Source organism: Aythya ferina, assembly GCF_964211825.1.
Source record: "Aythya ferina genome assembly, chromosome: 3".
In the NCBI taxonomy this organism is placed as follows: Eukaryota; Metazoa; Chordata; class Aves; order Anseriformes; family Anatidae; genus Aythya; species Aythya ferina.
This window is the reverse complement of record NC_140298.1, coordinates 25,466,616-25,493,284: the sequence shown is the minus strand read 5'-3', so window position 1 is coordinate 25,493,284 and position 26,669 is coordinate 25,466,616. Positions and strand designations below refer to the sequence as shown.

Here is a 26,669-nt window from a genome sequence, read left to right as displayed (position 1 = left end):
CTAAGATACAATTTCTCTATTTTTAGAGGAATGCCGTGTTTTGAGATCATAACTAGTGCATAAATATTATTAGCCTCCAACTATCTTGCCACATTGAGTAAGCAGTGATGATGCAGAGTAAATTGTGCTCCAAGAATGTAGTAATAACTTGAAAAGACAATATTTAATGGAGTTGACATTTTTCCCTTACAGGCTGTTACGTGCATGTAAGAATCCCTACTGTCATGCGTTTGAGCAACCTTTTCATGTGTTTACAGTATATTCATCATAATCACATATTTCTAACCTAATACAGTGTAAAAATAAAAATACTTAGAAAATAATTGCCATTTACCTTCATGAAATTTGCTCCTTTAAAATGAGCATAAAATGATTAAATTATACCCTAACAACTCTATTCAAAGCCAAAAATATCATGGCTTAGAACAAGGCATTAATTAAACAGTCTTCAAAGTCTAAATCATTAGCTTACACTTTTCCTTAACCTGTGAAAAGCTTGTGGCAAAGACAAGTTCTTCATTTATCTGTGCATAGAACACTTCTAAAAACCAAAGCGTGACGAAGAATTGCTAAGCTTTGTTTTTCAGAACATCTGTTTTAATATTGGAATGTCCTGGAATGCTGTAGGTGACTGAAGTTATATGGGGCTTGGCCGCTCTGTGTCCAATGCTGCCTCTTGCTGGAGGGATCCGATGTAAGCCATGAAGCTGTTGTTCTGATGGCCCCAGTCATAGTAGTCTGGAGAGAAGCTTAAAAAAGAAAACAGGAATTAGTGACTGGCAGGGTGGTTGTGTAAATGCCTGGCTAGTTACTTTGTGCAAAATGCAGTTCCACGGGTGCACTTCTCACACTGAAGTGCAAAATAAAACCACAGCCATTTAGGCTGTGACTTCAGGCTGCAGTTTGTTTCTTATCTGGCAAATGTTTCAGCCCAAGCATTCTTGACTCATTACCTGTTTCTTGATTCTTCTAGTTCACTGAAGACTCTACCTTTTCTGCTTTGCTAATCCAGAGCATGGTTGACAATCTTAGTGCTGTGCTGTTAGTGCTTCTACTCCATGCTGAGTCCTATCGCTGCTATGGACTGTCAGTGACAGAGCTAAACCTCCTGTGTCTGTGCACAAGGGGCCTGGATTTGGGCAGCAGCTCTGGCGTACTGGCTTTACTCCCATGAGTAGCGTGAGGCTAAACAACCCCAACTCAGCCTTTCTTCATCAGAGAGGCGCTCCAGCCTTGTGGCCTCCTCTGGACTTTCTCTAACAGATCACTGTCCTTCCTGCGCTGGGCACCCCAGAGCTGCATGCAGTGCTCCAGGTGGGGCCTCATGAGGGCAGAGCAGAAGAGGACAATCACCTCCCGCGCCCTGCTGGCCACCCTGCTTTTGATGCAGCCCCCGACACAGTTGGCCTTCTGGGCTACAGGCACACGCTGCTGGCTGATGTCAAGCTTTTCATCCACCAGAACCTGCAAGTCTGCAGGACTGCTCTCAATGAGTTCTCCCAGTCTGTGCTCCTGTCTGGGGTTGCCCCAACCCAGGTGCAGCGCCTTGCACTTGGACACACTTAGACAAGGACACACCTCTTGCGTCCTTGTAGTCTCTGTGGGGCCCTTGGATCCCTACAGTCATTCAGTGCTGCCACATCAGCTTTCCCCTTTGCTTCCTCCCTGCCCCTTATCATTTAAGCAACAATTGGAGCTTGACAATCTACATTATTCTGCAGTGTGTGGCTTCCTTCTCCTCCAGCTGTTTCTGCTATGGGAATCCAGCTACTACCTGTTGTATCTTACCTGCCCTGGGCTCCCTGTGGTGCAATATTCCACGCCAGATCATCATCGCTGTCATATCTGCGAGGGTTGTCAAAGAAATAAGATCTGGGATTGAAGCCATGGCTTGGGACCATTCCTGCATTGGCCTGAAGGAAGGGAAACAAACCTCAGTCAGTACAACACATAAACTGCTTGCTGCCTCTCTTCTAGAAGTTGCCACTGGAAATTTACCTCCTGGCTTCCAAGATAAAATAGGTAATTTTCAATTTGCTGTAGACAATAGAAATATTTTCATATTTTCTGTATTTTTCTCTACTACCATAGTGATAGTCTTGTGATCTTAACAGTTTTTCCTCTTCCTGCCTTGCAGCTAACAGATATGACCCATTTCTGAAACTACCCTTCAGGATGTGTTCAGCCTGTCAGCTGAATTTTCTGTCCTGGATGCTTTATGCTTTTAGCCAGTTGGCTTGAAGTGAGCAGTAGGAAGGCAGCTGAGGAACTGCAGGACGTTAAAGAATCTGAAGAGATTTGGTTGTAGCCCCTGTCCCTGTTTGTAACCCTCCTCCTGCAGTTCCCTCCCTTGCCTCAGGAACTGATCATGCTGAACCTTGGCACCCTGCTTCACGAAACCACAGCTGAAAGGCTCCCTGGGGCTGTCCTCAGCAATGTCAGTATCTACTCAGTGCTGTGAGGACCAAAGCCCAAGGAAATGTCCCTCACTAAAATAGGGAATGGGGTGTACCTGTAACACCCTCATTTACAAAACACTTTGCCTTTATTTCCCTATGAATCAAAATGGAAAGTGCACGAGATTCGAAAGGTCCATATGATTCTGAAGCCAGTGCGTAGGGACATCTAGGACCCAGCTGAGCCTCTTTGACTCATCCACTGCTTGTATCTCCAGGGAACAGGACTCCTTGCACCCATGGATAAGCCAGGATGATGTCTTCTCCTTGGCCTTCAATAGGAGAGCAGTTTAACCTCCCAGTGTATTTTAGATGTTAAATAATTTCAATATGAATGAACTAAAAATAGGTCAATTTCTGTCATTTCTCCATTTCCAACATTGGTCTTGCTGAAGCTACAGCAAGGCAGAGGACCAAGCACTGCAGTTACCCCATGGCAGCACCAAAGCACGCAGGCAACTTGCGTGATCCAGGCTGGATCAGTCACACGGAGCTTTACATTTGAGCAATGCTGAAGGCAGGCTGCCTCCACTCAAGCTTTTTGTTTCTGAAGTCCTGAATGAAGCGTAAAAAACAAAGCACAACCGTTCATTGGCAAGTTTCCTTATCACAAATAAAGTACATTTTGGATTTCTGATAAATCGAAGTTGTTAAGATTTATGTTTTTAACATAAAAAAAAAAAGAGGGTTTGTTTTAATTCCAATCCCATGCTTTCTGGGCAAGTATTTTCTGCCAAGGACCATTTTCTAATACTTTATTGCTCTAATAGTCTACTGACCACGTTAGACTGAAGTCCTGTGGCCCTTGGTCTCCCTCTTGTGGCATATTTGCATTGAAGTTCAGTCTTGCCTTGCTACACAGCCTCTTCGGTTTTTCTTTCTAACATCATTTGCAGTTCTTTCTCTAGTCACTTTGTAGAAGAGCAACAGCAAAACTAAAACATTTAATTTATTTTCTTTGCAGTTATCCTGGCTGACTCCTAAGCAGGAGTTGATCCGATCTTTTCCTTTTTTTTTTTTTTCCTTTTTTTTTTTGTGATGTACACACTGGCTAACTGGTAGGTTTCTAGCAGGAAATCAGTATCGCAGGTGAACAGTAAGAAGAGTTTCATTTAAGTGGAGGTTCCTTACTTCCTCACTCAGTTTGGCATTATTATTATCTCTGAAATCTGTGTGTGAGGATAAAAATCATGGTGTCCTCTAAAAAAAAAAAAAAAACAACACAAAAACAAACAAACAAACAAAAACATATGAATTGCTTCTCTTATATGTGAATTTACCATTTATGTCTTCCTTGGGGTAGCTGACTGGATTGGCCCTATAGAAACATTACCTTAGTGATCCTAGTCCAAGGCTGATATTCCCCATGTACCTGTCAGCCAGCATATCCTACACTAACCTGGGAATGCTGCCTACAGCTATTAAATGATAGTCCATCTATTAATTGCCTAGACATTAAGAGTACTTAGAGGGGGTTACCCTTACAACTCACACCTTATTCCCTGCTCTGCTGAAATAGCAAACAAAAATGGTAGTAGCGCTTACTGTGGCTATTGGCTTTTGACATGGAAACAATTCAGCAGGCACAAAGCTTGAAGAGTTCAATATATTTCATATATGCCATTGAACAGTTAGCAGAGAATGATTTTTACTGTGTAATGAAAGATACCAGGTTTGAATAACAAGCCGACTTCTTTTTCACTGACTCTAGTATGGTGCCATATCAACCCAAAAGGAACATGTCCCTAAATTTAAGATTACTGTTTCTTAAGGTAAATTGCCCAAGAAATATCCTTTCTTCTTGGTAAATATGATGAGATTTTCTCATGAGAACTTTAGCATAACAAAGTGGTAAGCTTGAGTTGCTTTTATTCTGCTGAGGACACCTTGAAAAAGATAAGTCAAAACATAAAGAAGCAGAAGTTCCTTCAGAAACTGAGCCCTCCACACCTGCCAGGACATCATGCTATCAAATGTATTAACAGATTTCACTCACTAGATCTTTTGTAGGGTTTCGGACACGGAAGAAATACACCACCAAGGAAGTAGGCAAGAGCTCCCAGATGAAAAGGATCACTCCAAACACTATGTAACCTGCATCTCCCAGCTGACATTTCAGATCTGCCTGTTGAAAAGTCAAAGAGAAAAATGTTCACAAACAAAAACTGCGGCTTGCTTAGAAGGTACAAGAGGCAACATGTCTTCTTATGAAGACCTATACTTAAGTGGCTGAACAACATGGCCAGAAACTATATCCAGTAAAGCTGGATTAACCTGGTTAATTATTAAAGGCATATTAAAAAGAAAAAAAAAATCAATATTCTATGTTGCCAGGTACATGATTTCCCTTTCCTTCTACCTCCTCTCCTCTCTCTTTCTCATGCCTCTATCTTTTCTTCAGGAAAATCAAAGTTCAGTGGCCGCTTGCCAGGCTAGGCTCTTAGACTGGGAAGAAAGGGATAAAACTGACATAATGAGAAACTAGTCCTTTCCCAGCTGAGAATAACACATGAAGGAACACTCAATGCCCAGGTCTTCAAGGGCATTGCTGGCAATGTGACCTTTAAAATTCATGCTTGGATCCCCTCAAATTGGTGCATGTTTTTAGCTTGAATAACCGTGCAGTTACTCTAGCATTAGCTTTGAACTCCTCTCTAGATTTAATTCCACTGTTCACCACAGCTGCAGAGGGCAAATCTTGTCTTTTTGTGTGTTTTCTACAGAAGAAATAAGGGTAATGTTTGTGACAGGTGAGCTGAGGCAGTGCCACAAGCCTAAAGCATTTCACTCAGCTCCCTAGCACCAACCACGGCCTCCAGGTGGGAAACTGGACCCAATACTCTGGCCATAGATTTCCCGTCCTTGCAAGGGGTCAGCAGCATCTGCTGCAGGCCCCAGTGACAGGGGAGTAAAAGTTGGATTCAGGAGGTGAATCACAGCCTAGTGCCCTTCCATCTGAAACTTGTGTCTTCTAATTACACAGAGTGGTACCACCTAGCTGCTCTCCTCTTAACCACACAGCAGCAGTGGAAATTAGTGATCCCCTGACAAACCCTGCTCAAATAACTCTTAATGAGAACCTCTGGGCAATCTTCCCCTGCTGTTTACCTACATCTTATTTACAATTTTATCTACTACTCAACAAAAAAATGATAATGGCTCCAGGTTTGCTAGCCTAGCCTGGTACTATGAGGTGCTTGCATGTCTGGGAACACGGCTTCTGCTCAGCAAGTGCTTGCTGGGGTGGTGGGGCAGCGTCATGTGTCTGGGATTTTGGGGCCAAAAAATATTTAGTCATGGTCCAGACCCAGGCCTTCCATTTTGCTGAGCCTTGACAGAGCTGGAAAACTACTGGGACCTACCTACATGCTTCAGAGTAGAGAAAGGAATTGGATGCCCACATTTCACAAAATTCAAAGAATCACCTGCTTATTTCCTTCAGTGTTTTTACCACTCCTAGTTTTCAACCTGAATTGTCATTTAATCGTTGTCTTAATTAAAAGTTGAAAGGAATCATAGTCTGAACCTAAAACTACAGACGGTATCACGCTACTGACAGAATTATGGTAAATAACTCCACAGCACTAGAAGGCAATGGGAGAATTGACAATTACTTTAGAACTTGGCATTTCAGTGGAATCAAGCACTATTTTTCTCCTGTAACCACAGTACTTTCTTTCTAATGAACAAAACACCTGTGTTTTTTTTAATAAAATGATTTTTTTTTAATAAAATCGAAGTAAATAAAATACACGATATAAAAGGATAATTTAATTAAGTTTTTCTTTCAGTGCTGTTTTTTTCCCTCCTTTCTTCATATTCCTAGAGCAAAACAATTCTAGTGCATCAAATAAAAGAAAAAAAAAGCAATAGAATTTTAATATATTATTGCCTCTTGCCATATCATTTAGGAAATCAGCCGTCACATGCAGAATGAGTTTTTCTCATTAGCAAATATTTTCATACTTGCCTGATCTGATACGTTGTACCAATCATAATCAAAAGAATTGACTTTCTTGGTTTGGGAAAATGATAAGATGAACAAATTGTAACAGGCTCGTGAGGTATAAAGTAGTATAACAGTCACTCCTATACTTGTCACCTGACACACAGATGAGCCCTGGAAGAGAATTAAACATAGGTTATTATTTGTATGGGAAGTTGACAAGAACATCGCTTTGCATGGACTTCAGGGGGTTGTCACACTACTTTGCCTAAGGAGATTGACTTTCCTTCTTTCATCAGCACATCCTATACGATGTGTATTCCTATATTTTACCAGCATGGTGTTTTCCAGGGAATGGTAGCAATTCCAGCCCCTGCCAAGATGGGCTGTGACTAACTCCTGTGACTGTTGTACAAGTACTATTTTCACAGCAATGACAGTACATGAGAACAACACTTGATATCAGATGGAGCAGGAGAATTCAGCTTCCAGCTGTGCACTAGCTATTGAGCATCCTATATCAGGTGCTGACTACTAGTATGATGCAACCTTACATCTTTTTATAACTGCTTGCTGTGCACCTATTTCCCCTTCCAAGTACTGAGCAGATCATAGGAGTCAGCAGTAAAATACAGCCCACAGAGGAACAGAACATCCTGCCTTACCTAAAGTCAACATGGAGGAGACAACGAGGAAGCACAGCCTACGGGCAGAGTGAACATGGCAGGGCAAGCTGGGAGTGGGACACTGGCACAAGGGAAGCAATGAGACTGCAAGTGTGGATTTGAGATAGCTCCTGAGTCCTAGAGAAGGAAACGGTTGGAGAAGGGGACAGAGCCTCATCCAGTGTGAGGAAAAAGTGTGACATGACATCCCGGCCACTTGATGCAGGGGGCTGAGGGAGCAGCACAGGAGTTGCTGCAGCAGCACCAACTTCCAAAGGTAGGAATCAAGGAGCCATGGCTACAGGGAGCAGTGTGAGACTGAGTGTGGAGGCAGCAGATGTACCAAAAGGGGACTGCCTCTGAAGGAAGAAACTCGATGTAAATTCTGTGCAGTCAGCTCTGCAATACTGCTTTTCACAGCCGAAAGAGGAATGCTATAGAGAACCATGCTGCAGGGGAGCAAAACACCTTGCAGCCATTTGCTTCACTAGCCCTGCCCTCCCTCTCCTGGCAGAGACCCACACCATGCAGATGGGCTCCTCTAATCCATCTGGGACAGATGAGCCAAGAGGGAAGCTGCTCCTCCCATCACAGGACCCCTCGCGGCAGTGCAGGGACAGGCGGGCCTGCACCCTGTCCCCTCCACCCAAACTCTGCTTCCACACCTGCAGCCCAAGAGCAGAGCACTGGAGAGCACAGAGATAACACAACCAGCTGCTGGAGCATCAGGAAAGTCACCGAGTCACCACGTCCTGAATCCCTGAGCTTCAGGGCCCCTCTGTGCTGTGCTGGCAGCTGCTGTCCTGCGGCTCTGCCAGCCAAGCTCCTTGGCCTGGGTCATCCCTGAGGAGAGTCAATTAAAAGGAGCTCAGGGACTTGTCAGAAAAGCCTGCAGGAAACGAGCTTGTGTGTTTTCCCAGCAAAAAACACCGATTCAGAGACCAGTCAAGCTCAGGGGTGTTACAAAATCCCCAGCGCGGCCAGTCTCTCTGACTGACTTCCCGCTCCAAATGCTGCCGACCAGGCCACAACCTGCAGCCATGTCGGGGGCGAGCCAGGAGCCTGCTCTGTGTGGGAACGGGACCCGGGCACCCGGCACAAGGCGGTGAAAGCTGTGGCGAGACGAGCGAGCAGGAAATGCCAGAAAGAGGAAACGTTTGCTGGGCACTTCTCTGTTCTCCTCCTGCACGAGCAGTGGCGCTGCCATGGAAACCGAGGGTGAGCGAGCCGAGGGGCACGTACCTCAGTACCTCAGCCCCTTCAGTGGCAGCGTTCAAAAACAGAAGTGAAGAGCAGAATGGGGTTGGCATTTCCCTGTACTAGTTTCCCCACAGGGCTGTCGTTCTTAAATAACTTTGCTTTCTTTAAGAGCTGAATGTGCTGCAGCTTTAGCAAACTCTGCCACCAAGTGCAAAGAAGGGGATCAAATTGTCCTGTTCTCCCTGCCCGTCAGATACGTGTGGTGGCTTGGGGAAGGGAGATTGCAGAGATAGGAGCAGAGCCAGAAGGCGTCTCTGTAGAAGAGGGGGCAGCCCCAGGCTGGCAGTGCCCCAGCACAGGAAGCCTCTGGCCAGCACAGAACCGTCCCGAGTCAGCCCCTCACACCTCACGGCGGGGCCGCGCACCTCCCTGCTGCTGCCCGACCTGTGGCCGGAGAGCCAGGTCCGTCCCCATGCCACATCAGGAAGGTGGATGCAGCATCTCCACCAGCAATTTCACCCCTGGTCGGAAGGCAGAAGGGAGATACAAATAAAAGGCTGCTGGTAGCAATCCCTATCTACACACGCCCCAGACATTATCTCTGATGATACTTCTATCGTATCACCATGAAGAACAATTTTTTCTTCTTTAGCTAGTTTTTTCAGCACAGCAGTAGCAGATTAAACCAGGATGTTTTTTCACCGCTGGCTCCAGCCTTCTGTATCCTGCAGTATGTGCAGTGAAATCCTACTGGAGGTCCCCAGAGGGACTCCCACCTCAGGTCAGCAGAAAAGAGCAAAGCTCTTTAATTCTCATTTCAACATTCAGACTTTGATGGCTCAGTGTCCTGTCTTTTCCTCTTTGCAGCAGTGCTGCAGTTTGTTTGTTTTTTTGTGAAATAGCTTAAAGTAAAGAAGATCGGGTTCCCAGCAGAAGGAGGAAACGGAACAAAGTAATCTACCAAAGCCTCTTGTAGGTTAACACGGCTTTGTTACAGAGATTTACGCTTCTGTGATTTGCAGCAGTAGAAAAACTTTTCTTCCTAGTAAAAATAATCCATTGCCCATGCCCTTTGGTCAGCAAATGACAGACTCAAAAGAAACAAAACAAACTAAGCCGTGTTTTTGAATCTTTTGTTCAGCCATGAACTCTCAGTTGTTGTGCAGTATCGCCAGATTTGATTAAAGAGGAAAAGTGTTCCTTTCATCTGATTAACTAAATGGAGAGATGGATTTTATTGTAAGATTTTCTAACTAGCAGCTGAAACTTATGTTTTTGGAAGGTTTGTTGTGGTAATGCTCTAGTGGTTAAACTAATTTACTTTAAGATGTAACCATGTACTGTGAATACAAGTGTCATTATGTATAGGTACAAAACATCATCACTGATTTTATGACAAACACTGCTAGCTTTTATCACATGATGTCACCTATGAAACCAGCCCTTTGACCAAAGCTGTGAACCTAATGAAAATTCTTGAAAGAACATTTTGCAGAGTGATAGGACATTTTTCCTCCTTCTCCCCACCTGGATGAATTCCTAATGCATTAAGTCTTCTAAAACACATTCTTACTATCTGTAGGACAGTATGCAAAGTTATAAAGGGAGATTCATATTCCTATTTCTGACTTACAATCAGCAAGCTGCTACCTTAAACGTTTAAAATAATCAATCAATAATTTGACAAGCTGAAGGATCCTAAAGTACCTCTATGTACCAGTACAGAAATGAAGTGGTCGTCAGACATGGTTCTGGAGAAAGCAGTATCCATCTGAAGAACATCTGAGAAACTCCAGCCAGTAGATCTATAAACTCTGTCCTAAAGACAGGTATTTTGGGGTTTCTGCTGTTAGCCAAAAGCACCCTTGCTTAGTATTTAATTAATTTATTGAGCAGGATGGACAAGTGTAAGCTATGAAGTCTAAGGCCTCTAGTTCTTGGGGGATCAACAGAGTTTTGTGCCTTCACTTCGCACTGCCCACATCTCTCAGAAGGTACTTTAAAAGGAACTGAAAATGTACCTTACCTTGGACTCCAAGTAAATGTTGGCTAAAGACATCTTGGAAATCTTATACAGGCAGATGGAGAGTGAAACAGCGCACAGCACAAACAACGTGTCATTAATTGCCACCCGGACAGAGACAATGACTTTTCTCTCTGAGTTCTGTGTCCTCACCAATACTGCACATGTTAAATTCACCAAGAGGAAGAGGAGACTTATGAAAAGAGAAGCCAGGTAGAGGGGCAACCTGGGAGAGTGAGGAGAAAACAGTTTTAGCGACATTGTTCAGCAAGTGTCAGTCATGAGATGGAAGTTGCACTCCGAGCACTGAAAGCCACACTTGGGCTGCCACGGCTGACGGAGTGAGCAGCCACCCAAGGCAAAATCAAAGTACTCTAGACCACTGGAGAGATGAACACAGCTTATTTCAAACCTTTTTTTTTTTTGAAGTTATAGAACAAGCAGTAGGTAAAGAAACTAATGTCAGGCAACAAAACTTGGAAAAGTGTTTGCAGCAGAAATAGTGGCACAGTTCTTACAAATCATTTAAATACACGTCTTAAGGCATGCACTTCACATACAGCACAAACCCTCTGACTATTTGCTGACAGGAGAAACCTCACAAAAGGTCAAGTTGGTTGGAATGGGCTGGTGTTGATCCTGGTTTTACTACATCATCACTGCCGTGAAAAACATCACTGCCAGTCTTTGTAGACAGATTTCACATTAAATTAGGGAAATGTCTAACTGTAGGAAATCTCTGAGTTACTGGTTCCCCAGCATCTTTTTCTGTCCCTTTTCCTAAATATCTTGGTTATGGGAAGCCTCTTGAGAGAAATTTAAATATGCACATCGATTATGGGTTGACATTTTGCCATCTATGCCAGGCAAAGGGTTTGTTTGCACAACCACGGGAGCAGAGCTGGAACAGGAATGTGGCAGGAGCCTAGCAGTTGGACTGGTTTTCCCCATTTGTATTTTTTCCTACCTACCCAGCAGTGATACCTGCAGTGTAAGTATACCATATAGTCAAGGAAGGCTGCTTCTCTTTACTCCTACACACAGCTGCAGAGTTTTTCATTTAAAGAAAAAAAAAAAAAAAAAGGAATAAAAAGAAGCATGTTTCCATTTTAAGTGTTTGCTTACTTCATTATCATTGTTGACCGAGGCAATTTCTGATAAGGTTTATAATCTACAGTCACAGAACATAAGGTTTTGCTCACAGCCCTTCATGCCTGCTGAGAATCTTGAATTTGGCTGATAGCAAACATACAGATTGTCTCTGAAGAATCAAATTTGTATTGTTCAAAAGTACGTTTGCCCAGTGATGATAATTCTCTTTCACATGTTCATATTGTTTTGGGATGGCACCAACCCAGCCATAAAACACAAGCATAGCTGGCTTCTTTTCAGAGGGCAGGAAAGGAAAGGGTACACCTTTGAGACCTTTTAGATGTGTAACAGGGAGAACTGAAAGCCTGTAATTCTCTGCTTGTGTTTATGAATCAATGCCCTTCTTCCCAGCTATATCTGGCAGTGAGCTAGTCTGCTGTCTTTTCCTTGCCAGTCATGGAAATTCCCTCTGGGGGGGGAAGATTGTGCTCATTCATAATCTTCCAGGGCAGGGCTCTGCTCTTAGGATACACAAGGGCAGCTCCTGTAAACCTCACAGTCCTGAAGCTTCTCCTCTCTCACACGGCTTCCTTTGGAGAACGCAGCTCCTGGTTGAAGAGGTGGAACCTTTACAGATTTTATTAATATTCCAAAAGTCTTTATGTTATGGTCAGGTGTCTTCCTTTCCTTGCCCTCCCACAGCCTATTTGCTCCCCCCACCACCCGTATGGTTCCCCCATTGCAGTGCAAGTAAGATACATCTGTGGGTTTGGGGCTGAGGAGGAAAGATATGCACTTACACACTGCCTATGTGTGGAACAGTAAGTACGTGCAGTCTTTGTGCTCTGCTTAGTCAGAGGGACCTTCTGCTTCAGCCTGCATGCCCCAGATGCTGGCTCACAAACAGCAAGGCTGAGAAGCTTCCAGACCGTGCTCCTCCTTGACAGATTTTAGCCAAAAAAACACCACCAGCAAAGCACTGTCATGCTCTCATGCCCACACACTGCCATATGTACCAGTGTGAGCTGTCATGGCCCGTCAGTTGTGCAGCTCTTCACATAATGAGCTTCCATCCCCCTTATTAACATGATGTGGCTGGGGAAGCGGCTGCCTGTTCTGACAAAGGAAGCATTGTTGCTGAACCTCTGAATAAGCACTGATGGAGATGGAGGCTGTGTCTCTCTGGGCAGTTTTAGGGTCTCTGCAGCTGCAGAAAACATTACAGCCTCACTTAAAGGCAGAATGCGCCCCTACATTTCAACTACATGGGCACCTAGAAGGAAAGAATAAGCTTTTTTTTTTTTTTCAGAAAAGAGAAAGCTGGACAGGAGAGGTGCTTCCACATTACACCAGCAACTGTTCAAACAGCCTGTTGTGCATAATCCCCATGCTGAGGCCAGTCCCTAAAGCGGAGCTGTGTGTAATCTGGCTTGGCCAGGGAAGGCACATGTCAGGTTGTTCTCTTTTTTCTGTGTCAGGCTGGATGCACCTCTGAAGTTTTTCTTTAAGCTTAACACCAAATTTCAGCTGAATGCCGTGAATTCTGCCTTGTTTAATGAGAAAATCTGGGTGAAACTACTACATTCTGTATGTGGTTTCCTCAGAAACCATACAGCGTCTGAGGTTTGTGTGTACAACACATGCACACACAGCACAGCAAGCCTCATTCAAACCCAGGGACTGTAAGAACTCTCCAAGCCCAGGGAGATGCAGAAGGAGGCTGTTTAAATACGAAGCTGGGCTAGTACAGGCTTGGCCGTGAGATCTTTTGCCACAGTGACTAATATCATGAAGGCTATGCTGAGTAAAATTTACTTAAGATTACAGCTCTCTGATAGGATTTCATCAATTTTTCCCTTATCTGAAATGATTCTGATTTCTGAGACCTTTGTCAATATACAGACTGCATCCCCACCTCTCTGCTGACTTTCACATGTTGCCCTTATCCATTCCTGCCGTGCTGCAGAAATGACATCAGGCAATATGGTCTGCCACTTATTAAAAAAATGTGAAAAAGTCAAAAAAAAAAAAAAAAAATCAAATTCAGTAACTGTTGACTCCACCCCTGTATGAAGGCCCAAATCATCCGTCTTTCACTAGCCTGTTATGATTAAGATAGAGGACCTCTGCTGCAGGTGTGCGTGTATTTACACCACTTCAGCTGCCCTCTATAAGAAAGGAAATGAGGTCGGCTTCATTTATTTGGCTCTTTTACACAGGCTAACCACATTCATGCTAATCGCTCTAGATATTAAAACAAGATACTACTGTGGTCCTTTAACAAAAGGGCTGAATAAGAGGCAAAAGGCTAGACCAGATCCAAGAGTGACCTGTGTTAGAAATGCAGAGGGCAAGAGTCGGGGCAGGCGTTGATCTGTTGAGAGCAGAGCAGTCTGTACATGAGAAACACTGCCCACAATAATGCAGTCACTTCATGGACACTGAACAAATAACACAAGTTCAGAAGCTCCCTTTGCTTGAAGAAATAACTTTTTGTGCTTTTTTTCATGAATAAAGCCTTGCCACAAACACTAGTAACAGACAAGTTTCAAAGTCTCTCTCTCACCTTTAAAGCCAGCCAGGAACATGTTCACAGTTTCCCTATACCAGCAGAACCTACAGCTCAGGTGTTGTGCAAAGCCTTCCTCCTTACTCCTCCTGGCTATGTGTGCCATCAGCGACAGGCTCTGTCACTTGCTGGGGGCTGGCTGGTGTGTGCTGTGCTTGTCTGCCAGCCCATACTCCTGGATTTCCTTCCCACAGAAACCAGAGCCCAAAGGGGGATGTAGGTATTTGTATGCCGCAGCGTTCACCAGGGAGCATCTGGCTCTTGCCCCTTGAGGTTTGGGAGGCAGCCAAGGTATGCACACAGACCCACTAGCTTGGAAGCGTTCCTGGGGCCACCAAAACAGACGCAGCCTTCTCTGTTCTCACCCTCACTGTTCCTGCATCAGCTGCTCCTCAGCATGGAGTCCCCATCCCTCAGTCAGCATCCACACCTTGCCTGTCTCATACCTCACTGCTCACCAGTCCATGCACTGCTCACCCCAAGTCTGCTCTCGTTGTCCTGCCATTCTGCCAAACATGTCTTGCACATCTCTGTCTCTCATGCACTTGCACTGGGTGATCGCTGCTCCAGCTGTGTCAAAACCCAGCCAGATAATGCACTGTCCAGAGCAAGGACAGTATTAATGTCTGACCTGTTGATACAGTTCCATGTTCTCCTGATCAGTCAGCAAATAAGGGGTCAGATTTCAATTGCAAATTACTCTGCTTTCCCATCCTGACTTCAAACTGTAAACCTTTGTTTAGAAAGGAGACAACCTCTCTTGCTCTCTCACCCTAACTAAACAACATTGCCCCTGATTGAAGGTTTTAGGAATTGCCACAGTGAACATCAATTTTCTGAGCTCTTCCTCAGCTTTCTGGTCATTTATGCCTTTCAGGAAGCTTTCAGGGAGCTTCTGACAATCCCTCCTGCTCAAACAAGACCCCAAACGGATCTCACCACCTAAATGCAGAGCTACCATAGCCTCAACATTATGGAGTTGTGGAAAGCTATCTGTGAGCTCCCAAACACATCATCACGTTGAATCCGTTCTCTCTAGCTCCTTCCCTTCATAACACTTGTCTCAGCTTCCCGAAACTTTGGAGTCTTTTATTACCACTGACCTCATTTCTGGGCTGAGAAATAACCAGTCTCACTCTTTCCTGTGAAAATGAATACACCACCCTGCTACCTTTACCAAAGTGCTGGATCTGGATTCACCTAACATACAAAGCTTTTATTTAAGAACACATAGGCGAAACAAATTTTGTAGACAAATCACCAGGGTCAACGTATTCTGCTTGTATTTGAAATAGTTGCCTTTGAAATATGTGAATGGCTGAAAACGTTGCTTGTGTTGGGAAATGACACAGACTTTGAAAAGTCAGAGGAAGAAGCTGGCCTCAGAACCATCATCGTAAACACTGGGATTTAAATATGAGTAGCAGAGATATGAGCACCACAAATGATCAGAGATGTAGCGTTTCTCAAAGTACATGGCTACTTTTCTTTACCATAACAAATATTTGCACAGTTCTTACCTGTATTTCAGTAGCTCTGGGGAATATTTTGATTTAGCCTTGAAAATCACCTGCAAAGCAGAAAAATATTGCATCAGACCTAGAATACACATGAGTAAAGAAAAACACTGCAATCCACAGGAATCCTGCCTCACACGTCACGTGAAATGTAATGCTAGGTTTCTTCACACAATAGATTTGCATTTATGGCTTATCTGAGGCAGGCAAGCTATAAACAAAGTATTAAAACCACTCAGCAAGAGATTATGATGCACTTGTACACAAATTGTATCCACCATTATTTTTACTTATTCTGGTTTGGGAATAAGGTTTTATACCAGCTTTTATACAAGAGCCAGTATAATCAAAGAGGTAAGTAATTATTAGGCTCTTACACGTCCTATCAGTACGTCTCTCACACGCACCAGCTCATGCTGGCTTTTGGGGTCAGATGCTCTGTTCATATCAAAAGCTCACCGTAGTGCCCTGGCCTGAAATCAGATATGTAAGGTTGTATATCTACGTTGCGTTGACAAAAGGATGCCATCAAGACCCAAAGGAATTGGTTTACTCTGAGGTTTACTTGGCTTCTACTGACTCACTGACAGAGCAGTAAGTATTTTTACAGAGAGAGCTCAGGCAAATCAATTACCTTGCTGAAACAGGAGAGACAAAATACTGACACATTTTCCACAATGTAGGTAGGTGGTATCAGTCACAGGTGTTTAACCACCATCAGGAATTATACAAGAATATATTAGCATATTTTGTATCTTGTTTATTAAAAGCAAATCTAGGTAAGTACCACTGCGTTTTCGTAAGCTATCACAGTTACTAAACACACTCAGTTTATAAAAATTTATAAAGGTTCATTTAAGCTCAGCAACCAACACTGAAGCCCACTGGTTGCTGAAATTACCAAAAATCATGCTGCATGACTTTCTGTGGGCTGCTGCCTAATTGATTCCTTCTCAAGTCACCCTGCCTTATCCATTTAATTTGGTTTTGCATGCCCTGTAGTGTAGCTTGCATAATATTTGCTGTGATTATCATGCTTCCCCCAGGAAACAGGAATGACATGATCACTGTGTGTGTACAGGCATGTGTCTGGCCTGTCAAGCTGTTTATCTGTCCCCCCACTAATCTCAAAATACTCTGGTCAGAGAGCTGACTGCAAAATAAGAGTCAAAGACATGATCCTTCTATCACCCTCCTGAAAACCAATGACCCAACAGAAGTAAGGGACCCTCTAAGTGCATCTGATGTGAGGAGAATCCTGCCTAATGACCCCACATCACAAGGTACGAGAGGCTGCACATAGCAAAGCACCACAAGAAGTGCCCCAGTCATAGAAGCAGCCCCGGTCACAGCTCAAAGTCAAGCATGAGACACAGATCTGGAGAAAATCAGGCTTTGCTTGTTCCAGTGCTCCTGGAACAACTTGTCATTTAACTGCTATTCACCACAAGCAGCTGCCTTGACTTGGAAATTATTTTTATGACACATCGGTCTGCTTGGGACTAGCTGAACCAGCAGAGAGGACTGAGCCTTTCAGTAGGCCTTAGAAAAATAACAGCTGAGAATAAAATTGAAACGCCGGGGGAGGGAAACCTCTAAAAATATTCCGCGACCATTGGCACTGTTTTCAAGTAGTTAACATCTCTGGCAGTATCCCTCATAGAAGATTTGGGGGATTCATTCTCTAAATTCCTAGATCATCAATTCTCACAGGAATTCAGGAACATGTTTTATGTTGTTTTACCTATTTGCTACCTAGCGGAGAGGTATGACAGGCTTGTGAGATTTCTGTGTTCCTGTGGCGCACAGAGAGGAGCTGTCAGTCTTTTAGAGAAGAGTTGGGGTTCAAAATCCTTTCTGTATGTGTTCTGTACTAGGTATGTTACCTCCCCTGTTTGTTCTGGAAAACACCGTGGGCAAGTGGGGAGGGAGCAGATTCCTGAGCTCACTGAAATTAAACAAGAAAAACTTGTCTCTAGGGCCATTCCACAGTCCTCGGCTGTGCTGAGCAGCACTTACTCACCCATGCTGTACCGTTAATTTGGACAGGAGGAGCACTGAACAGAGGTGTTCAGAGCCTGTGCAAAGAACTGCACGAGACAATTCCTGGTGGGCAATGAGTCGTGCTGGGTCCACAAAGCATGGGAGGTTCACAAGTTCCTGAATGCCATCTCCTGTGCTTCCCCAGAAAGGATCCATCCACCCCTACAATGTCACCGAGTGCTACTTTCACATCAAGCAGCCCAGGGCTGTCCTGCTCAGCAAAGGCTCCATGGCTAACTTATCAAAAGCCAAGCGTGGCGTTCCTGCTGCCGATAAAATGCATGGCAACATCTCCAGGTGTGAGGCTGCTGGAGCAGCCGTGTCGTTGTGATCCCGCATTTGGTGGAGCTGTCCCAGCAGGCAAATGCTTCTGGATTCTTTCAGAGCAAAATGACCATTAAGACAGAAGATTGATACTAAGCATAAAATGGATGCTACATAGAATGAAAGCTTTAGTACAAGAACCGGCATTCGTACAAAGTCACTGCTAAACAGGAACACAGGCGGCCACGTTCTGCCACCTTGGCTTATCCTGATGGTGCTTTATTTCATGAGGAACTTTACTGGAAGTGGTATGACTGTCAGTGAATAAAGGGCTGTTCAGTGGCAGTAGGGATGTCTGAAGCTGATCTGCATATACCTCAGATGTGTGGGTGCAGCTCTTTGCATTTAGCACTCATTTCACTCAAGAGCACGCTGGAAGAAAAGACTGGTTGCTCAATGGCCCCTCCCCGCAACAGTGTTGAGAAAGCTTCCAGTCAGTATCTGAGTCATCTCAGCAAGTCTTCCAGCAAACCAGAGCAAACCAGGCTTTTCCTATGAACAGACTAAGCAGCAAGCAGAAGGCAAACTTTTAAAAAGAGGCCTTTCAGAGATCCCCAGGATAAATAGGAACCAGGGAAACTCAGTGCAATTCCTTGCTGATTTTCCAATGTCCAAAGGGCTACTTTTCCTTCTTATTTTTTCCCCTTTCACTTTTTTTTTTTTTTTTTTTTTTAAAGGAGAAATACCTTGTTTTGACTCCTTCTTTTTTTTTCTGAAGGATTGGAAACCTCAAATGAGATTCTCACACTCCCTCCTCTACTCCCCTGAGGTGTATGTCTGGCATATAGAAGGGCAGCAGTACAAAAGGACTCCAAAAAAGCCCTTAATACAGCCAGGGAAAATTCCTCTGTTGCAACAAGTGATGTAAACAGCTGACCTTAAAGGCATTCTACCAGCCCCCAGCAGCAGAGCCGGGGATGGCACAGGAGTCCCTCAGCAGCTTGGCTGCAGGGAGCTCTGTGGAGCTGCTGGGCAGGCAGGCAGGGCAAGGCTGCTGAGGCTTCAGGGGGTTCCAGCTATGGGTAATGGAAGCAACGTCAGGAACCGCTCTGGGCCTGTAAATATCAATGAAGCAGGTGTCAAAGCCAAGTTACACGCTCCCAGAACAAAAGAAGCACTAAAATAAAATCTCACTGGAGCAATTCTCAGTTCGCGCTGATTTAGCTGAGCTGATGGGAACACTGGCACAAACCTCCCGCATACCTCCAGGTCTGGCTGATCAGTTCACTTTTCCAGGAGCCTCAGCTCACCACAAAGCCTCAGGTATGTGCTAAGTGCTTGCATATGTCTCAAGCCGGCCCTCCGCAGAGGAATGAAGTTCAGCTTTATTTACCAGTCCTCATTTCAAAGAACTATACGTGGAGCACAGCGTGTTCTTTCCCCTCCCAGTCCTTTTCACCGCTGCCCCTCTCTCCCTCTGTCACTGTGCAAACTTCTTTGCACCCTGAAAATAGGCCACAGCCTCATGCAGGCCCAGAGCCCCTCACCGCCAGTGCATACACCCTTCCTCTGCCGTGTATTTTGCAGTCCCACCTTGCTTTTTCTCTCCTTATTCATTCTTTCATGTTAAATGTTCCTGCATTTGGATCAGCTCCCCCCAAACATGCCAAGTTCTCCCTCTACTCCCTAAACCCTACCTGCTTTGTAAAGCCTCCTGACACCAGCAACAAGACCCCTGCCAGTCAGCCTGAGGTGCGCTGGCAGAAACAAAGGACGGGCACCATCGTGGGGCTGGCAGCCACAGCAAGCTCTCTGCACTTTCCTATCCAATTACCATCCAAACCAAACGACGCCGTTCTCCATGTCAGATGCTGAGAGCCAGCCAGTCTGCAGTTCCAGTTTGTCTCCTACGGATCCAAAGGGTAATGTTTTAAGCCAAACGTATTTGCTGACGCTTCACCATCTCGAGTTGGACTCTTGTAGCTCTGTGTACATCTGAAGCATGCTGCAAATAGCAAGCTTTATAACATACGGTGTATTCATATTTATCAAACAATAAATGTTCCTACTAAATAAAAAGCCCTCTCTGTTCTCTCACCGGTGGTATCACTGTCAAAGTCCTGTCCAGAGGAATTAGAGCATAAGAAGCCCCCTTCATTTCCCTCACAGATAACTCGTGCCCCGGTTCCACAGATACGGGCAGCCTCTCCGACAGCCTCATGCAGGTTTTACCCCACCCTGCCAGGCACTTCCAGCACGGCTTGCTCCTCTCCGAACTGCCTTACTCTGCACAATTTCTCCTCATTTGAAAGTCCCTGATGTTATCAGCCCTGCCTGGGAGGCAGGGTAAGCTCCTCCATCTGAGTGCCAGAGAAAAGGGAAGATGGTTACGGAGGAGGAAGGAGAGGAAAATCCAGCTACCAGCCCTCCTCCAGCTGTACAGCCCCACAGCTCTTCAGCTCAGCACCACCTGCTAGCTCTAGGTCCTGGAGAAGTTCCCAACCTAATGGTTAAACCCGCAGCCCACCAAGTGGCTCAGTGTGCCTGGCCACAGGGGAGGACTGGGATTTCCAGCATCACCGATGGCTCACAGCCTTTGACCTTGACCTTGTGTTTTGAGCCTGTAACCCTCCATGCTAGCCTGCCTCCTTCGTTTGTATCCTGCTCCCCAGGAAAATGTAAAGAAGAAACAGAACAAAGTGAAGCGAGCCCTTCTCTGCTCACCTCCATACCAAAAAAGACAACTTGTTATTTTATTTCCCACAGCCTCCTTAAACTTCTGCCCAGGGCACTGAGCGTAAAGCCTGAGGACTCATCTCAGCCTCCTCCTGTCAGGGGCAGGGAAGAATGGGAGCTTTGGCCAGGCAGGACGTAAATAAAAGAGTGCTTGAGTCCTGGGATCCTCGCTGGCTGAATTCAGCTGAAGTGGAAAATACGGTATTTGCCCATGTGCAGCCTTTGCTTTATTAAGCAGCCAAAATACACCCGTGGGAGGTGCAGGTGTGAGGCAAATGTATCCGTGGGCTTTTCGGTCTCTGCAGGTGGAAATGCACTCTTCAGCTCTATCTGATGGGTCGGGGATGGATCTCAGCTCCACAGGAGATTTACTTCAATCATTTCTAAGGAGACAGAGGGTTATCCTGAGGGGGTAGTTAGCAGTATTTCTCTCCTTTAGAAGACAGGAGGATGAATACAGACATTATAAGCTAATAAATTCTAAGAAATTTGTGTTTCTCATTAGAAAATCACATGTATTTGCTGCAGTGTGTGATTTCTGAGCGCAGGTAATATTACACAAGCCTCTTCTACAGCACCGTTTTTATTCTGCCATCAAGACCATGGCGAAGGACCCTGAACTTGGCTCTCAACCCAAAGAATAGCTCTCAGCTCTCAAGAGTTGTTCTGAATCAAAACTACTTTGATTGTAGCTTGTCTTTTGGCTACAGGTCCCCTGGTTTAGCAACCTGCCCAGCGCATTGGCTTCCCCTGTATCTGCTGATGGTGCTGCCCAAGGCTGGGAATAACCCCCGCTGTGCTGATGCCATCTTGGCTTATTTGTCTTCCTAGGCATAAGAAGCAGTCCAAATGTGTGTCCTCGTTGCTTTGGGATACCTATTAAAAAGAGAATAGTTGTGGCTAACTTTCTGTCAAGTTCAAAGGTGCTCATTATTCTAAAAAATGCCCTCGGGCACTTGCCAAATGAGTTTCTCTGTTGGGCCAGAAGCATTTGCAATCTTTTTGGAATCACTTTTTCTTCTCACCTCTGCGTCTCCAGGTTTTCTCTGCAATGCCACATTTAGCAATGCTGGGTGCTGGGCAGCAGGTAAACACCTGCAAAGTCCTGAGACCCATGAGGTCTCTCCCTGTCCCCTGTCCCCATACCACACGTAGAACACTTCTTTTTCTTGAAGCTAAGCATCAGTTAAATAGCATGGTTTTCATGCAACAAGACACAGCTGCAGACTTTTCTTTCCTTCCTTCTAGAGAAAAAAGGGTAAATGTTGCTTCTGAACAGGTCTGTGAAGTTATAAGGCATTACTGAAAACAAAATTCTCTCTCCCCACCCCTTTCACACTAGTTCTTGCTTGCCTACTGTGGAAAGCTAGATGCACATTAAACATACAGTCTTAAGAAGATGCTGAATTTCAAGCCAAACCACCTTTTAATGTTTAGAAATAGAGAATTAATAACAGTGAATTAAAAATATGTGCACTGATTCTGTGCCCTACATTATATCTCTACAGTGGCTGTGCTTAGATTTCTTAAGGCTTTGTTTTGGCTAGGGAGATATTTGAGATAAGATTTCAATGGGAGCAACCAGCTCTAAAGCAAACAACGCTGCTCATAATGTGCCAGTCTACAGCAGCTCACAGTCTTTAAAGATTATGACACATAGCACAAACTCCGAACGGCAAAGCAAATAATGTTTCCAAAGCTTCACAACAGCACTTCAAGACAGGTAACTATTAGCTGTTTTTTTTTTATACGGGGGCTCAGAGGAAGATTGTGAGGACTCACGGTGACAAAGCAGAAATCGTGTCAAAGGCAGAACCAACAGCCTTAGCATTTCGTGTGTTTCCAACTGGTGTCTCATACCTCCTTAGTAATATCAGGCAGCATTGACAAAAATTAGTTAAAAACACATATCCGTGCGTTCCGTGTGCTCCCTTTTCACTTCTTCCATCAACAAGAGGAATCGGTTGCTCACTGCAATCAGCCACTCAGAGCTGGCACCCTATGCACGGAGCGCAGCCGCCGTGCGTGCTCTGGGCTCCCCTCAGCTTTGGCTGCTCTTGGGTGAGAGCCAAGATGCTGCAGTCTGCCTCCAGACCTCCACCGCAGCCCTACCTGCGTGTCTGAGGGAAGAACCTCACTCAGGGCTATGGTTTAGTCCTGTGATGGTGACGGGCTGCGTGATGATGGACGTTTGCCCCTGGGGAGCTGCACCGCTCTCAAATGCCGTGGGATAAAGCATAGGTCACTACATGCCTGAGCCAGATTTGGGCAGCATGCAGATGAAAGGTTCCTGTAATCCTTTAATGCATCTCAAGTCCTGGGGAGCGAGCGGGCGAGTTACAGGCATTTCAGCCCCTGAATCCAGAAAACCAAACTTAAGTGCACAACTGTGTACGTGGTTCTAAGTATGTAATACCCACTGCGACTCAAGTGATCCTCTTACAGCTTTCACGCTTCCAATCCCCCCATTTTCAGCTCTGGGAGAGCAGCTCTCACAAGCAGCCCGATCTTGACAGCCTGGCTGTTCAGGACTCACAGGCCTGTATCACTACAGAGCCCCGGTAAGCACTGCAGGCACTACAGAAGCATCCAAACCCGGGCACTGAGCTGGTCCCACGAGGGGCACACAGCAACATGCAGAACATCCTGAGCGCTGCCTGGGGGTGCTCCAGGGCTGGCTGGTGCTCCCCTGGCCAAGCCACCTGTGCCCTGGAAAAGCTGCCTCTGACAAGGGTCAGCTGAGGGCAGGCTGGGCTTTCTGCTCCTGGCACGGTAGTGGGATTGAGGAGATACTGATCCCAACCCCTGCTCTCCTGCGAGCTTCTTGTGAGATCTCAGGCGAGCCCAGCAGCCTTTCTGTGCCTCAGCATGCCAACATCCCGTCCTGCAGCCCAGTGACCAGATACCCAAGCTCACCATAAATACTTCCAAGCAAATCTAACTGCAGCAACACGGAGCTCTGTGCACCCTAATTTACCTGGCTTCCTAGCTGTCTGTAGCAGACATATTCTCAAGGCAACCTAACGATACAGGGAGACTGTTCCCTTCACCCCCCTACATGGCTAATTCACCTTTACATCACGGTGTCCTTGAAACAGAGGGTGTATGTACCTCTGTACAGCAGCCAGCACTTACTGGGGCCCAGACTCACTGCTATTTGTAATACAGATCATTGTAAGCATGGGAGCCGGCAGCAGGGCTCGATCTACACTTTCAGTTGTTGATACACAGCACAGAAATCTCACTGAGAAACATTTTAATCAACTTATGAAAAAAATGAGGGGGGGGGGGGGCTGCCTGCAAAATTACAAATTACAATTCTGGTAGCACACGGATATCAAGGTCTGCTAAGCCAGGAGGCTTATGAGGTTTAATAACAGCACTAAGAACAATAATAAAGAATAATAACAGAACGGCATTTTGGTTATCCAGCCTTCAAGCCCTCCAGCTCTCCTGTACGTTTTTCTCCTACCTTTATATCAAATGACACCTATTTAATGGACAGTAGATATATTATTTGCCATTCCTGAAATGATCACTTTAGGCTCCCGTCTCACTGTAAACTGATCACTTGCACAGAGATCAAAAGTTAAAATTCCCAGCTAAATAACTTGAAATTTGCTTTTTGCCTTGCCAAAGCACATTAGGAAATTACATCTTTCACACAAATCTTACAAAACAATGCTTTATCATTCTGTCATATTTAATCAACCAAATATCTGTTGCTTACCTGTGTGAAGTAAAGATTCATCAGGGTCAGGGTAAAAAACTGGAGGCAGACTGGGAAGCAATAGAGGAGCCAGAAGATGAAGGGGCTGAGAGAATTTGCTGTGACAAAGTCTTTGAAGTAAAATGAAAAGAGCACAGTCCTAAGAGAGGCCCAAAACAAGCACAGAAACAGAAAGACAGTCTGGTAACTGAACCTCTTGTGCCTGTAGTGCAGGACCAGCCAGAGCTGAACGTAGATGAACACAAAAAGAAGTGAATAAAAAACAGTATATACAATGGTCAGGCCCAACTTCACATACGGAGGGACAGCTGGCGTCAGGGTCGGCGGAAGGGTGTCATTTTTCAGTGGGTCCCACTCAGGGGCCTCCATTTGATATCTGGAATCGTCAGAATTATTTATTAAGTTTGGCTGCCGCTGCTGCCTCCTCCTCCTGCTCCTTTCATCTTCCTACAGCATAGGAATCAAGAAAATGAAAGAAAACAAGCTGCACTTCCTCTTTGGCAGCTCACTGTGGGCTGGTAGCACATGATCACAATTCAGAATGATTCATTAGGACTGCCTTTGTCAGCAATTGGCAGGGAACAGCTCAGAAAGCTGCCCTTTGCTGATGTCTGTGCACGAATCTCTACCATCCTTAGGAAAGAAAGAAATGCACCAGCCCTTAAGTGGTTTACTGATGATTATTTTTCTACAGAAAATAATCTGGATTTTAAATTATTTAAGTAATGTTCTATTTTCTGCAAGAAGCAGGTACTGAGCATTTTCCCAGTGACAGCCACATGCTGTCTTTGTAGGATTTTTTGCCTTGTTTCACATTTAACGAGTACTTTATTTAGCTGCATTTTATTAGGAATAATTTTAAGCACCTTAACCTCCTCATGAGATTCAAACTACTGTAATAACCTCTAACAGTTCAGCTCTGCATTGCAGAAACCTTGGTGTTTATAGCAAAATGCAAAATTTGCACGGCTTATCTAACACATCTAATATCTTATTTTTCTTCTAACAAAAGACTTTTAATTAGAACGGGGAAAAAAAGCACGTAAGGCTTCCAAATATGCTGTGTATGGGAACAAATAAAACCCCCTAAATACCCAAATTCACCAAAGCATACATGCAGCTACAGGTTCTTTTCTTCTTGGTTGTTGCCTATTTGTGCCATCGCTGTGGCAACAGCTGACCAGACACGCCTTCTCCCAAGCATGCAGATGTGCCCTTGGGATTAAGTCTATAAATTAATAGGTGCTATTGCAGCCTGCTGGGTTTGACTCATGGGGTGAGAAGCGAGAACTGAAACTTAGTGGTTTAGATCTTTGCAGCACGGTGGAAATGCTTAACGTATCTCTAGGTCATGTATAGCGTCATAGACAAGTGAATAACAAGTTTTCATGAGAGATAACCACACGGCAGCAGGAGCACTGCCATGATCTGTCCTGTGCTAGCATTATAGTAAGTTGACTGCAAGAACTGCTTTGTTACCTGGAACAATCCCCATGGAGAACCCCGGTTAAAAAAAGATTTCTTCAGTGAAAGAGTCCACGCAGAAAAAGCTAACACCATGTTCGGGGCAGGGTAGGGCGACGCTGATACTGGCACAGAGTACTAACTAAGGCAATTATTTAAATTATTCATGCCTCGCCATAACAGGGATTGAAAACTAGTATTTTGTTGAAAAAGCCAATTATTATAATTGTGCTTATTAATATAAATACAGTGTATATAAATTTGGATAATGCCTTTTTTAAGTGAAGCCCATCCTGCCCTAAAAATACCCATACCAGCCACTTAAAACTATGCCCCAAAATCCATGCTTGGGTACTGAAATACATGTATAAGTGGTTTGATTTTAAAGGTGCCAAGCAAACTCAGCTCCCATTGACTGGGAGGAGATCTGTGGGTTCGCACTGCTTCTGTAACTCAGGCCACGTCTCCTAAGGTGCCCGGACATGACATTAAGAAGCTTACCGGGAGCAGGCAGCTCTGGGAATGCTGGATGAGCAGCCCACGGGAGCAGGGTGGTGCACAGCCCCGGGTGGCTCTGTCGGATGAACTAAATACAGAAACACACTGACACGCAGTGAGGGATGGGAAAGAGGAGTGAGGATAAGAAATGTCAAAACACTAAGAATCATACACATATACAGAGATATGTTATAGCTTGCATGGAAGGAGAATTTTATGACTTCAACATAAATAACTTAGACTTTGTTTTAAATTAGCACCTGTTCCTAGATCCTGCATATTTCCCAGGAAAAACAGAAAAATAAACCTGACTCAATAGCAGGGTAGAACACAGAAAATTGAGCAGTTACTGAAAGAAGTTTGTTAGCGAAGCTGTCTGTACTCGGTCTATCACATTCATTAGGCAAAGATGGGTAAGATAAATGGCCTGGACAGGAGTTTAGACAATAGGTACAGCAAACAGAAT

At 44.8% G+C, this 26,669-nt stretch overlaps 1 protein-coding gene across 1 annotated transcript; it reads right to left on the bottom strand.

The window, feature by feature from the left end:
- Nucleotides 1-144: 144 nt before the first annotated feature.
- On the bottom strand, nt 145-24,783 carry GPR137B (G protein-coupled receptor 137B). The gene is given in 9 exon segments (XM_084515118.1): nt 145-749; nt 1,789-1,913; nt 4,453-4,577; nt 6,423-6,576; nt 10,294-10,516; nt 15,472-15,521; nt 24,242-24,688; nt 24,690-24,710; nt 24,712-24,783. Coding segments are annotated over 9 exon segments (1,314 nt in total). The 5' UTR covers nt 24,769-24,783; the 3' UTR covers nt 145-637.
- Between the last annotated feature and the right edge of the window lie 1,886 nt (nt 24,784-26,669).